The 15,374-nt window shown below is 48.2% G+C and overlaps 1 protein-coding gene across 1 annotated transcript in view; it reads left to right on the top strand.

The window, feature by feature from the left end:
* Nucleotides 1–2,875: 2,875 nt before the first annotated feature.
* LOC144116135 (uncharacterized) overlaps nucleotides 2,876–15,374 on the top strand; it is a 169,925-nt gene continuing 157,426 nt past the window's right edge. The window contains exon 1 of the mRNA XM_077650838.1: nucleotides 2,876–3,964. Within this exon, the coding sequence (XP_077506964.1) occupies nucleotides 3,673–3,964 (292 nt within the window). The 5' untranslated portion in view covers nucleotides 2,876–3,672. The remainder of the gene's footprint in view (nucleotides 3,965–15,374) is intronic.

Genomic DNA, 15,374 nt, shown 5'->3' with positions numbered 1-15,374 from the left:
CATGATGCACGCGAAATACGAGAAGAAATCAACTGAGAATGGCGTTTGTGCATCGCCTGGTCCTGGAGCCGCCGAGAGCACGGTCATAGGTGGTGTCTCGGTGTTTCCTCTACCTCTGCCTTTAGAGTTACGCCAGGCGGAATTGTATTGCATGGAAGGCCTGCATTGCATGGAAGTTCTTGAAATGTGACTACTTGAGAGCACTGGGAGCTGCAAAATTGAAGATCTCCTTCATAATGTCGTGAAAAAGGATATTTGCATTATAATCTTACGCGAGGTCTAAGGAGCATGTATATGTGTAGACAGTTGATTGGTTGCAATGGGGCGATATATAACAGTGGACTCCTGCTGGCGTCCCAGTAGCGTTCATGCATCGCCTGCGCGGCAGGCATTACGAATACATAAAGCATATTTGTTTTGTTTTTTTTGTGCTCCGGAGTGATGGCTTCTGAGTGAAACATGTCTGATAAGAAACCCCCGTTGTTCAGAGTGGCTTATCGCGGTTTATTTAAGTGCTCTAACCAGCACGAAATGCATGGTGTGCAATATAAAGATGAAATTTGAAGTGGAGGCTTTTTCGTTTAGCATTGGGTTGATGTTAAACGCCCGAGTAACAATTTTGGCATCAACCATAGAACAATCGAGGAGCTTGCGTGCAGTCATACTTGAGTCGCGAAGTGGGTCTGGCACTAGACAAGGATAAGGAAAAGGGGTTGGGGCATGGTCTCCTTGTGTACTCGCAATTCAAAACGCATTCCTGCCTTTCTTTCTTTCTTTCTTTTTTTGGCTATGGGTATTGAGCTCACGACAGTCTACCTCGGGCGACACCGCATCATTAAGACTCTTGTCTCTCCACCTTTACCTCTGATCTTTATGGCGTTAAAGACAGGGTGCTTTATTTACTTATTTTTATTGCCCTGTCTAACGATTCTACCACTGTTCGTGTATAGTCGACATTGGGAGGCATTTGTTTCTTCATATTCGTATTCGATGAGTATTCGGGATATTAACATTAGTACGCCTTATTTATCGATGATTGATAGCATTTTCTTTATCTGCTGAAAAGCATATTCTAATATAAGAACTTCACGCAAATATCTTGCAGAACGACCAGGGTATGACTGGCACGCTGAAACGCCCGGGAGGAACAAACAAAATAAATAGTCGTTCACACATGCCGGACATCCCAGCTACAAGTAAGTGAAATATTAAAAGACTCGAAGTGCCCTATAGTAGAGTGAAATGAATCAAGGCTGATCATCGTCGAGTGGTGTAGTCTCCAGTACTTTCTTTTTGTTGAAAGTTAAAAAATGATGAACGGCAAATCTGCTTACTCTACTTCAGAATTGGCATCTTGTACAGGTTGGTACGGAAATTGTATATTGCCTTGCAAAGCAGCTAGGTGAAATGTTTCCATCGAGGTAAAATTTACGCAGCTTTTCTGAAGGGACAAAATAATCGCCGATTCCGAAAGCCCACGGTAGCGCAAGTGGGTCGACGTCACCGTCTTTTTTTCAACCCTGCTCGACCGCGGTCGGCGCCGGCGAAAAAGGGCGACGCCTCATTCTTCTCGGAATCTGCTGCGTGTGTGGGGCGTCCTTTCGCCCACGAAACCGTAAGGAAGCTGAACGAAGCCGCGTTGAGTCTGTTGGCCCCATGGCTTGCCCATTTTGTGGTATGCCGTGTGTTAAGTTAGAATCCTTATAATAAACTGCACATTTCCAAGCAAAAAACTTTAATTTCAAACCCAACGTTTCGAAGGCGGCTCGGCTCCTTCATCAGGGGTGACTGGGGCAGTAGCTGGCGTCTTTAAGTATGGAGGATGAAAGTAAAATTTTTTGGTTGGAGATATGGTTTGTTATAAGTCTTCGAATTCAACCAGACTGGAAAAGCTGTAAAAATGTTTAGCTTTTAAGTTAGAGCCACACCGCGCCGGGGGGTCCTTCCCCCCCATCTCTCTCTTTTTTTTTCCCGTAGCGGTGGTCTCCTTGGGAAGTAGAGGGAGTTTACTGAGAGGCACGACGCCCGCGCTAATCCTTTTGGCTCTGGTGCCGACTCATCCCCTGCCGACCGGCCTTGCAAGAGGGGTAGAACAATGACAGTTCATCACGCGTTTCAGGACTGCCCCAAGCCGTGGGAAATGGGCACAACCACCCCGAACTGCCTTGCCAGAGTCGCAGGTGGCCGATTAATTTTTTCCGTTGAAGAAATTCCTTTGACTGTCAGCGGAGAAGGCACACCCGATGCGTGAGCGCCTGGTTGGCTGCCCCAACCGGCAACGTGTCGCCGGATGAGCGGACGAAGACCCGAAGGCTCTTCCTACTGCTAACCGCCCTGTAATCGACCACAGGACAGCGTACCATCCTCATTCATTGCTCAGGATGAGCGACCGATATGAGCACCAAAAGGCCAGCCGAGAGGGGGCAGGAAATAGTAACTGGTGCCGTAACCCAGGATTGTGGAAGGTTTAACTGGTGCCGTAACCAGGATTTAGACTCGCGAAAGTTAACTCTATACTTGTCTCATTGCTGGAGAGACGCCTAGGGAAGCGACGCGGCGTTGGAAGAACAGGCTCAACAGTTGGCATCAATGGCGAAAAAAGAAAATGCTAGATCAGCCACAAAGACTGCCTTTGAAAACCACGAAAAAGTAATCGCAAAAACGCCCAAGGCTGATGGCAACAGGTCTTCCTTCTCCTTATCTGCCTGATGGCCTCCCTCTTTCACCATTATCATCTTCCTTTCTATCACAAAAGGCTTGCTTTTGTTAGGGCTTTTTCTGTTTTGGTCATCTTGTCTACTTCCATGTTTCCCCACACTCTCTTATCTGTCAGGCAACCATCCCAGCAGCCCCCGCGCGAGAGCCACGCCAACGATGACAGAGTCCAGGGGCGCATCCGCGTTCTTTCTCTGCCTTCTCGCATAAATCTTTCTCGGGAGCTACTGCGCAGTGGTGAACGTGGGTAGCGATCGTCCCAGTAATGCATACCGATGCAGACAAAACCTTATTGGAAATTCGGGTCGCGTGCTCTTTTCGAGCGTGGTATTGGTGCCGGATAATCACTGCACCGTTCGTCCATCACTGGAAGAGAATTCCAGCACCCGCGGTCACAGGACCCACAACGACAGCAAGAACGTGATGTGTGCGCGAAACAGGAGGCACCTCCGTACTCAGCGACTACACTCCGCAGGGATACAGTACGAGCGGCCGAGCAGGATCGACGAGGAGAGGTGACGGGTATGCGGCAACTGGTGCACGCTCTACGGCTTCGGCAGCAACCTCGACCACCGGCCGGTCAAGTTCGCACAGCCCATACTCCGCTGCTTGTTGTGCTCAATATGCGAGAAGTTGCCGGCGAATCCAAATTTTCTTCCGTGTGGCCACAACATGTGCGAACTTTGCCTACAGATGGCCACGAAGTCGTCCGGGCCTCTCGCTGATGACTGTGCGGATTCTTACATTACGTGCCCAAAGGACGGAGCGCAAATGTCGATGTACAACGTGTGTAGTGTAGTAAGCATTCACCCCGAATTATTGCTGATGATGCGTGCCCACTGTTACAATGTCGAGTATGGCTGCCCGTACCAGGATCTGCTGAAGAACGTCCTGAAGCACTGAGAGTTGAACTGCCACTTCCGCTTCGTGAACACCCCGAGACAAGATATCCCCGCCATGGGCGTCTTCACAGATCGCTACTTTGCGCACCAAGGTCAAAGCAGCGGCGAGTATGCCTGCATCTCTGGTCACTATGGGAGCCAAGAACACAGCGCCGTCGGCGCCGTTGGTTGCATTCAACAGAACGGCGCCGGTCGTCCCGCGGCGGCTGGTTCTGCTTCCAGACCAGTATCAGACGCCATGGAGGAGCTTGGCCAGCTACTCGCGGCACTGAACCCGCCTACCTCCGAAGAGAGAAAAAGTGTTATGGAGCGGGTGGACGTGGACAGCTGCCTTGCCACCCGTACAGGTAAGCTTTCCACGGCTTCTGCGAGCTCAAAGAGCAGTGGAGCTGACGACGGCGCTTCCGCGTCGACGGATTTATTGTGTGGATCTCCGGTACCACCCCCATCGGAAGCGGCTGCCTTCTACTGAACACTCGTTCTGCATAAGGTGATATAATACAGGCCCACGTGTGTCGATATCTCCGAGACAACCTGCTGTTATGTTATGTTAGTAATGTGTCTGTTTTCCAGGCCACACAAGGACCTAGTTCATGTTTTGTGCTTTGGTACTCAGTGTTTCAGTATTCGGTGTGTCTGTTTTACCGAGCCCCATCGTTGCCTTTCTCTGGTATTCCTTATATTTCCTAATATTAAGAAGTGCTGCCTTAATTTACCCGTAAATTTGTAATAAAGCCCTGACATCCACCAAGATTAATGCCTGTACGTGTCTCGTTAGACCGCAGATCTGTGCCGGATTTGACATGACGCAAACCACCAGCAAATTGCTTTTCAGCCGTCATGCCCCTGCGCCGTTATTCATCATTCTATTTAGATCTGTTGGCCCAGGACGCCAGCATATATTTACAGAGTAATCCGGACAAATAGCCATATATTTAGGCTATAGGCGGACAGTTCCACCCTATCCTGTGGAAAAATAGAGGGGCGAGAAGTTCGGAAAGGTGATGGCGCTGTCAGGTGAGCACAATCGGAGATCTTTATCTAGAAATTAACTCTCCGTGCAGCTCCATGTTTAACGTAAACACGGAAGCCGGGAATGCGACTGGCTGCCTAGTCAACTGGGCGTCCGCCTCGGCTGCTGTAGGTGGTTGGTAAGAACCCCACCACCGGACAAGAATGGGTACAAGCCTCCCCCGGCCCGTCGCCCTGCTTCTTTTTTTGTTGTTACTCCACAGCTAACGGTCAAGCGTGCCCCGCAGGGAGCGTTTTTTTCCAGTAGATTACAACCTACTGCAAAGAACAGATTAATATATACCTCATCCGTCACTAAATAAACAGAAACAGGTTGTTTGGAGGCAACTTCAAACAGGCACATTTCATAGCCCACACAGAAGAGCTAATGTAGCCCGCTAACTCTAAACTAGAGTGCCCCATGTGTAAGGATCCAAAGGGAACCATGCACATATGCTGTACGGATGCCCCAGGCTTAGGCCTAAGCGAGAATGCATACGTATTAGCAAAAAAGAACAGTGCGAGACTGCGGTAACCAGCTCTGAACCTGAAGTTCAGAGGCTGGTGGTGGATTGGGCACTGGAGGTCGCCTGCAGGCACGAAGCCGCTGCCATCGCCTGGACCCAACACCGCATCCACAGTGGTGACAACGCATCCTTTTTGTTGACCAAAGTTTTCAATGAATGAATGAACGAAATGCCCGTGAAATCGCATCGCGCGCCCGACGCCCGCACCGACGAATTCACTCCCGCATGGTCAGCAGTTAAGCGGCGTTTGTTTTTGCCGCCCAGTTGGGCGATGCGCGCGCCGCCATCCATACTGAAATCAGACCGATGCGCAGGAAGCGACGTGAAGACGCTGGCTCTCGCGCGCAGAATGCTCCCGCTCGAGCGCGTCTCCCTCGGCTGGGTTCATGCAGCCGGGTGCACCGGCGCAGCTCCGTCCAGAATCACGTGACGTCCGCTCCGGCTCTCATTGGCCCTCTATCGCTACCCTCTCCCGGCGTCGATGTTTTTTTCTGTTCCGCCAGAATCCGATGATTTGGTAAAAACGTCCTCTCCTACGGCAAAAAACGCTCCGCTGCCGTCAACGCAGACGAATGGCCCGGAAAAACGCTCCACCATGCGGGCCACGCTTCATGCATCCACGTTACACGCTCGTGACTGTCGTGTGATATTTCCTTGTTGGTTTATCAATCTGATACAATTCAGGCTGTCGGCTCGCGAAAATGTACTGCTTCGCCGTAGCGAATTTGTTATATTGGTCAGTTCCCTGATGGCATTTTTAGGTTCACTTGATTCCAGTTTACCAATGAGAGAGCATTGTAAAATTTGAAAGTTTCCATGTATTTGCCAGTTTGGTCGAGAGAGGCCATGACACCTCGTGACAGAACCTGCCCAATGGATTGCGAGTACATTGCGCACAGTGTCAGTGGAAGGTGGCAACCTGCCTAATGGATTATGGGCAAACTGCGCCCCATTGCCAGATTCAATGCCGCGGAGCCCGAAGTGATCTCAATTTTGGTGGAGAGGAGGCGCGGGCTTTCTACTGCAAACGTGCCTGCGTCTTCTAATGTCGCGTATGTCACGTGTACGTAGCAGATCGAAGACTAGTCGCTACGCACGCTGTGAGGTACTAGACAGTTTTAGCTGTGCGTACGCAAGTGCTTGCGTACCCAAAGAGCTACGGCGCTGCGTGCGTTACGCTGTCCGCTCCGAAGTATAGTTTTAGCTGACCGTGCCGTAGCGTCCCTCTAGTGACAAGAAGTCAAACCACATCAACGCTCGGGTGAAGAAAATTTCATCCGTGATTACTGATAACTACTGTGAGTGCATTGGGAGCCTTGTTTGCTCCAAGATGAAAAACTATGCAAACCGAAGAAAATGCAAGATCTGGCTAAAAGTTAGAAAACTGCTTCGCCAGGTGTCGTTGCTACGAGGAAAACACACTGAATATAGTTAGGCCTAGGAGCTTGAAGATCGCCAAATTATCTGAAAAACAGGGGCTAGTTATCGCTTATACCACTACGTGTGGGCAAGATTAGGCGAAATAAAAGCGAACCGCTACCATTTGAGCGAGCTATTGCGTCGAAGAATCCAGCGGCGACATGTATTTATTCCGAAGCGGGCGAGCAGGGCGCCGCCATCTTGTCAAAGTTAGCGTACGCAAGCCACGCAAGCGCCGCAACGCAAACTCCGCTGGCTACCGTACGCAAGGCTACCGTACGCAAGCCGCAAGGCTTGCGCTTGCATTCTGCGCATGCGCACTACCGTCCCCGCAAACTCCTCGCGTACGCTAACTCTTTGCGTACGCACAGCTAAAACTGTCTACTAATGAAAATATGGTACCAATGCAACTGCGGAGCTGCCGAAACCTAAAACTCAACTTTCCGCAAAAAAAAAAAAAATTCGATGGAAAACCCGCCAAAGACGGCATTTGTACACTCCGCTCTGCGCAGGGAAGGGCGGATTGCCAGGAGCGATGCGCCAGTTTTATGCACCACCGGCCCAATTTATCCGCGCTTCCACCATCGCTAGACGTGCCTGACGTCTCTAAGGGGCCACACACGAAAGCCGGAGACGCGCTGCATTCTGGATGAGTGGCTTTTTTGCTGTCCACCTTACCAAACGCAGCATGTCCCGCCGAAGCACGCATGAACGTTATAACTGCTCGCAAATGACGTGCTATAGATGTCCGAACTGTTAGCAAAGACATTGGCTTAGGTTCCTGAAGATTTTGCACCGACGATATCCGAATGTGACAGCCGACGTTATCAGGAAAAAACAAAAATAATCGGGATGGCCCTTTTCACGCTGCGGGCATATGACTGCGCCTAGTTTGTGGCCGTGCGTGCATACTTCGGACTTCCACTATTTATTGCAACTTCCATAAGAAGAAAAAGTTCATTCATTTTTACCTGCATCAATCTTACGCAGCCCTTTTGCATCAATTTTGAGATTTGCAGGCTGATCGAGTTGGCATCGATAATTTTCTTGATAATAGGCGAATAACAGCGCAAACTAAACCACGTCTTTAAGTAAGACGTTCAGTGCGACTCTTGTGGTGACTATAGGGCGCATGCAATATTGAAACGGGAAAAACATGGGCGTCCTGATTAGCAGAGGAGCATCACTTGCGCACTGCTTGAAAAAACGCTGAAATGTATTTTTTTTATAGAGAACCTTTCCTTCCTTCGAGACAGAGTGTATTGCCACTACATTGCGTAGATATGTTGTTCGCATAGCAACCCTCAGTGTTGTGCATAGAATCCTGTTACCTTACAATATCGCTGTTGACAAAAAATATGATACGCCTTGCGTTCAGGCACTACAATAATGGCTGGCTATCAGGAAGCGTCCCTCCAATGACCCTCATTGTGGTTGACAGCATAGTTGACTGGAATGTGGAGAGGGTGTGCATGGTTTTCGAAGCACTTTTCTAACTTCATGGCCGCCAGGATTACTTGGTCGGCATTCGACGCTTTCTCCGCTCATCACATTATGCCATGCAGCAAAATAGGGTGCGGTGCATGATCCCCATAATTGGGTAACAGACCAGCGCCTCGCTGTCCGCGATCGAAGAGTCCAAAGCGGGCACGCAAGTGTTTGCTGCGGAATTCGGCTTTTGGAAGACACGTGAGCAGAGGCTGCTAGATAGCTAAACAGAATGTGCTCAGGGCTGAAATATTCAAGTGGCTCAGTTCGCTGATAAAAGACCGTGTCTAATCGTGCTAATCTGCTGGGTCGGGTCCCGAGCCACCCCTGCCCGCATCACCCCATCATGCATACCAATCTCTCCCCTATTTTTTCCGTGACATATTTTTTCTTTGCTCGGTTTTGTCCATCGTTGTAGACTGGCGTAGCGTTAAGAATGTGTGTGGTGATGAGTATATACAGCTATCACCGAAGAAACAAGGTCGCGGAAAAGAGCAATCAAGAAAGAGTTCTCAGATACAACTAAAGAACTAAGCGAATGATACCCTTCAGAGAAGGCTCTCCAACCACTGGCGCGATTGTCCCCTTTGGCCATGCAGAAATACGTCCAAGGAGGTGGCAGCTGAAAGCAGATAATCCACGGCTGAATCGAATTAACCACGACGTCATGAAAATTCGTCGACGTCATTCGCTGGGGAGCATTCTTTGATGCGCATCTGCGGCATCGTTCTTGAGTTGTACCCGACTATTATATTTGTATCAACAATGGACAGAAAGCACCCAGAAAGGAGGCGTTGAAGCCGCTGGCGGCAATCTGATTGGTTTGGCTATAGTTTGGCTGATCGACCATGCAGTGTTTTTTGCTTTCTTTATTCCAGAAGGGTGCCAAGCGGCACAAGTTGAGAAAGGGGCAAGGAATGCAAAGTTAAAAAAGGGAGTGAAGGCCAGTTTCGCTGCGTTTAATCGTGAAATGATTTTAGCTTCCGTTAGCAAAGCACCCTGGGTAACTTTGGCGCCTGAACTAAGAGAGAGAACACAGCGACGAACTAAACAAACGTTGGCAAATCTTTCCTCCACCCCAAGGTGCCTACGTGTTGCGTCGCCACCGGAGCAGCGCGTGCGTTGTCTTCGTGGTCCCGCGAAGGGCGAAGCCATCGTACGGCGCGAGCTAATTTCTCTCCTGCAGCTCTAGAGGCGAAGGCTGAGAAAACGCGCGCAAGAGATAAGCCAAATAACACGAAGATAAACAAGAAAGATAGATACTTAGGCTGATGGAAAACACGTTTCCGGTGGCTTCAAAAAATTTTCCCTCTCTCAGCCATACACTTACGAAAGCAGCAGTTGCTAACACTGGACCATGATCACCACAGTGCGTGGCATCCTGTATTGCTGTGCCAGCTAATCACAACAGTACACGAAATCAGATTTCTAACTTTTGACATTGTTAAACATGCCATGTATCAATGTTCTGGAGTGTATCATTTTTTTTTCTTGCGGTTAGCGTCTTGTTTAAGTAAAATGAAAAATTTTAAACGACAACTTTTTTACTTGTTAGTCGTAGAGGAATTGTGTGCGGCGGTCCTGAATGTGGGCGGAATTCCACTGCATACCTTCCGGGTAGGGTCGTTTGCATTGAAGGCTTCGGTTACTGCACATCTTTCCTTGAATTTTCCTGCGACCCCGCGTGAATGTATTGACCTGGTCGACGACAGTGCAGTTTGTTCTTTCTCTGCGTATTGCCATCGCCCTCCCTTGGCAGCAGTTGATTTTCCCTCTGGATCTTACAGAGGGAAGTAGAGTGAGGTGATGATTATGGTAAAAGTATGCTTGACTTCTTGCAGGTACGATATTGCTCAATCACGTTGCTCGAGGACCCTTCGGGGGAGATGAACTTTTTATTAACAATTTAATAAAACAAAAAAGGTGCAAGAAATGGGAATAGGTAATTACATTTGACTGACTCGTAGTTTTACCTGATGAAACCAGTTCGCGGTTGCGCCGGAACGGCTGGTTTTATACCCTTTGTCCCCGCCCTCGGCGGGGACAATAACCAATCAGGTAACTCAACAAACATCCACCTTATAAATCATTGGGGAAAGAAAACATCACCAATCAATGATTGGGAAAGTAAAACAGAGCCAAACAATGGCTTGGGAAAGAACATTCCGACAAACACTAAAATATGCACACTTTCCACTATCGAGATTTCAGAAGATTCTCTCTTCCTCCCACGAGCTTTGCCAACAGTGTCGCTTTCTTACGGGTGCGGGTTGTTTCAACCTCTCGCAAACCCAGTCTCGAAGAAAGGCCTATCTTCAAGGCGCACTTTCTCACAAACTGTCATCAGTAGATGGACGGACAAAAACTCGCGTACAAAGGTCGTCTCTCGCGTCTCCCTCCCCTGTGCATGCGGGCTGAGGTTGACTCGTGGCAACGACGTGTCATTATTCATGTTTGCAGCTAGCGGGAAAATGTCTTGTTGACTGCGCCTGAAGCTGTCAACTAGCGCCAGAGACACCCTACACTTTGAGCAGCGTCGCCACAGACATGTGAAAAAAGCCATGCTATGCTAAGCGGACTATGATGGCTCTCACCAACCACATGCGCCCGCCTCGCGGCAAGAAGGTGCACAATGGGATGCGACCTGAGGTATATGTTCCTGGAGGGTGTTCGACCTTTCCCGTATTCTCGGAATCCTCCCCTGTCTGGCTCCCCTTATCCTGTGACTCGCCCCTTCTCTGCTGTGAGGGGGAGGGCAGAAAATAACACAATGGGCATTCCTTTATCGCGAACCCTGAGGCCGCAAACAATTCATAGCACCGCCAACTTCCCTGCAACCTTCAGCTGAGGTGGGCGTACGAGTAGTAGTAGTAGAAAGTGGATTATTCAAATAATAAAAAGGAAGGAAAATGTTTTTGCTAGCCCTGGCATCTGCCATCGGTTCTGAAGCACCTGAGCTGGCGCAGCGGAAATAAAGGATAGCTGGCTGAATGGAGAAATGAAATGAAAGAGGTGAGAGTACAGATACAGAGGATAGGAGGGAGAGGTAATACAATCAAAAATTATTTACACAATAATAAATATGTACAGGTTGCGCGCTTGATTAGTTGATGATGCAGCAATAAAAACATGCGCACAGCAAAATGTTCACTACAGCTGGAGGGGGCGTCCAGCTGTTAATTGTCCAAGGCGTACAAGCTCGCAAACACTGTTCCTGCTGTCCAAAGGAACAAGGAGAAGTTCATCATCCGAGAACTCGGCTCGCGATAGATTGTGCATGCTGTTGGGCTCAGGAAAGCTTCTCGTTGTTTAGCTTAGTAAAAAAAGCAGTTTACTAGTACCCCCAAGAAAAAAAAAAAATCTGCATCTCGCCGATACCAGCCTATGGGGCAGAAACATGCAAGCTAACGAAGTCTATGGGAACGCTAAAGTTACCGAGTGGAATGCGATTGCAATGATTTCACATTCGTCGTGGCTTCTGTATCAATTTCTCTGTTTCTCTGCGGCAGTTTCGTTTGAAATTGTCGCTCCATCACCATATTCGGACGTGTAGCGCCGAGGTTTGCACTTATCGCACCTTTTTCTCATTCCGATTCCGATTCTTTATCTCTGTTGCTCTCCACCCGGTGGGTGTGTTCTGATGACGTCAAAAGGCCACGTGACTTCTCTCGACCAATCATTCATAAAACTGCCACCTGCCACAATTTACAGGTTGTGATGACGTCACAATTTCACTTGACCACTCCGGACCAATAAAAGAATTTCGTGGCACCTGACATATGCGGTGTTACTCGGTGACTACTCTATCGCTATCTCATTAGAAGGATTGAACTTGAATCAAGGGCAGGACAGCGGAGCAATTAAATAAAAAAAAGTACTGTTAAGAGATAGGAATAGAGCAGAGCGGGGAAGGGAGAAAACGCGTGTTAATCAATGCCGACGGAGAACGTGCATGCCAGTTGAGATAGAAAACACAGACTTGTATGAGCCGCAACAAGTCTGGATCCAATCTTATGGCAAATTTATTGAGCATGAATAAGTGGGTTTGTTTCAGTACGTAAGTGAGCGAGCCGATTTTTGACTACGTGAACAAAGTGAGGCCAGATCGCAAGGCCATCCCAATGTGACGCACACATGTGTTGACTCATGCGCTTGGGAAAACAGTGGCCTGAAACTGCACAGCTTTACTTTCGGTTCGAGGTATCGCGGGTGTCTCAATTTTTATTTCCTGCAACTGTGTGCACTGTGGTGCTGCTTTGGCGTAAGCGGACTAGGCGTAAGCGGACTAGGCTTTGGCGTAAGCGGACTCCTCTCTCTACGTTCAGTTTCTGGCAAGGCTGAAGAAATCTAAACAATATAGTTATGAGCCGTGTCACTGGCTATAAACGGTGTTTTTTCTTCGCGTGTATGTGTACACGGACTATCTCCTAAAGGACATAGCACCACCCGATGTTCACTCGCGCTGCAGAGCATCATGGTCGTCACGTGATTTCGGTGATACAGAAAGCGGGCGAAGTACGCGTAGCGCCTCTCCCCCTGGCGGTCACTTCCGAACTCCTGTCCGGGCACGTCGCCAGAGGAGCGCATTGAGTGAGCAATGTCTCGACTGGTACGCGTACTTTTCGCACCGCTGGCGCTCTTTCTCTCATTGTGAGCACATGCCGTCCTGCTCGCAAATGCACAAAAGAGGGGTTGCCGCTCGTTGTGAGTCATGGCTGGAATTCCGCGACTTTCAAAGAGTGGAGAAACTTATTGTTCGGTCGAGGGCTGCCATAAAAAAAAGAAACAGGAATATTGGCCAGAATATTTCTCTAACACAAATGGCCAAGAGCTGTCAGTGGAATGCTAGATATTTCCTAGACGTGTTTTACATTATTGGGGGAAAAATTAATATTGGTAAATTCTAAGGTACTATAATGGAAATATTGAAAGTAATCGTCCCTCCGTTCAATGTGCAGCAAATTCTTTGAAAGGTTTTCATTCACTCACATCGATCAGTTGATGATACCAAAAAAGTAAATAGAAAAAAATGCAAGCCTGTAGATGAGAAATTATTGTAGTCAAAACGTCCAGTTCGCGAAAAACTGCGTTCATACACTCATTCCTGATCAGAATGCTTTTTGTTGGAAATGTTGAGACGAGCTAACGAAACTCCTTTTCATCTTTTTTTTTGTCAGTAAAGCCCTCCGCCAGTCAGGTAATACAAAAAATTAATTTGGAGACTGACATCAATAGCTGCGTTATGCAGACGCGTGTGAGACAAGATCAATAATCGCCTCATTGTTCCGACGTGTGACATGTAAAAAAATTTCTAAAAATAAAAGTAGTCGAAATGTTTTCTTGCACACGAGTGAGTATTTGCATGTGAGCGATGGTGCTGCACATACATTGTTTTTGGGATGCGCGTGCGCTGTGATAGGCATTAAAATAAATATATCATCCGTTTACCTCAATCGTAGTTATTAACCAAACTAGAGCATCCTTTTCGTTAGTCATAAGCGAACAGCTGGTAGGCGCATTTCGTGCGTGTTTTTCTTTTTCTCTTCAGCATCGCGCATCGCCTTATGGGCACTTCATTTTATGTTCAAGTAAAAATTATCTTCATTATTATGCAGCGAAGAACGTAGCGAAATTCCAAATAATTAGCTAGCAGAGTTGCATGCACCGAAATGCTCAGCCACCCAGCAAAATTAAGTATTTTCCGAAAATGACCGTGCCAAAAAGAAAACGGTATTTTACCTCGAATTCCACAACATAATTATCTTGTAATTTACTTGCGATACGCATTTCGCCGTTACGGTAACGGCATTTTCTCCAATAATCTTCTCCACGGAGTGGATCTGATTCACTACCAGTTCTCTTTTTTTATTTCAAATTTGCACTGCGAAAAAAGTTTCACTATTTCGTTGAACCTACATCTCAGAGTACAGTGCCGCGATATAAAGAAATGCGAACGGCGGCTACGCCCTCCGCTGTTGCAATTTATTTCCGTCATGCTTATAGTTGGTTTCAACACAAATGCTCCAGAGATATCCATGATACATAAATGTACCGCTCTAGTATCTTTTTGTTACCACCCAAGTACAAGCGCTGTGAAGATAAATTCCAACTTCGCAGCTCTGCTGGCAATTCTTTCTATCGCACCTGTACATCTTTGTAATCCTCGGAAGTTCGTCAGCGTTCAAGCACGAGGGAAAAAGCACGCGACTCCGCAAGCAGGACATTTGTAAGAATTCGAGGGCGTGCAAAGCACGTGCAGAATTTGTCTTTTTAAAAAAAAAGCGAAGGGTGACCCGTCTGCCCGGTCATTCGTCCGGAGTCGACCAGAGAGGGCGCTTTTTTTCTGGAAACTGCAGCGTCCCCCCCCCCCCCCTGCGAAGCTGCTGTCCCCTACAGATAGGCGTCGCCACCAAGATTAGCGTGTGTGCAGAAGCTCGCGGCCTTTGGGATCAAGAAGATGGGTTCGCCTCGTAAGCAAGGGATGCCTGTCCAGGACGACAACGTGGAAGAACTTAGTTCCGTCTCCACCAGTAGCGACAGTGACAGCACGACTGGGGGCCATGAAAAGGTAGGCGTTGATCATGATAAACTGTATCCCGTCAACGATCAATTAACTGGGAGGTAATCGAGTGGTGTCAAGTGTTTCCTCCTTGACCTTGGAGGATCCGTGAAGTGATACTGAGACTTTTAAAGCCATATGTACGATCCTCTCTTGGGTTTAAGGAAGTGAGTACCAATCCGAAGTTCTGGTGCAAAACGCTGGCTTCGCGTGTGTGTGGCCTTCAGAGAAAACTCTCTACGCAGCCCCAGTGCCAGCTCCACTGCAGCGTTGCGGTGGGCGTTTCGAGCGCGTTGTCTCGCACTGTCGTGTGTGCGTACATCCGAGCAATCCATTCGTGCGATGGGCGACAGGGCCTCCTAAAAGCCACATGCTTCTGTACTCCTCATGTGACGTCACATATCTTGACACCCATCGCTTCTTGAGTGTTGTGTTTTCAATTCTTGGCGCCGTATAGTTTTGTTTCCTTTACAAAGTTTAAAGCCCCAACTCGATGGACGCATCCTACGCGTACCGGCTGAGCGCCTACGCGCACGGGCGTACGCTCGCTGTGGCTTGCCAGCCACAAACACCACAAAAAGAAGCTCGATGATGCTGTTGGTTAAAATAAAGACCTGAGAAAACTGCACTGAAATACGTGCCAGTTTGAATGAAAAGCTACTATTAAAACTGCAGTTCAGTTTATATATTACATAACTTGCCTTGCTATTTTCAAAATCTAAAGATTTCAAGTGGCAGTCTAACTGTTTTGGC

Source organism: Amblyomma americanum, chromosome 1 (assembly GCF_052857255.1).
Source record: "Amblyomma americanum isolate KBUSLIRL-KWMA chromosome 1, ASM5285725v1, whole genome shotgun sequence".
NCBI lineage: Eukaryota > Metazoa > Arthropoda > Arachnida > Ixodida > Ixodidae > Amblyomma > Amblyomma americanum.
The sequence above is the reverse complement of the archived record's forward strand: the minus strand, read 5'-3'. Positions and strand labels throughout refer to the sequence as shown.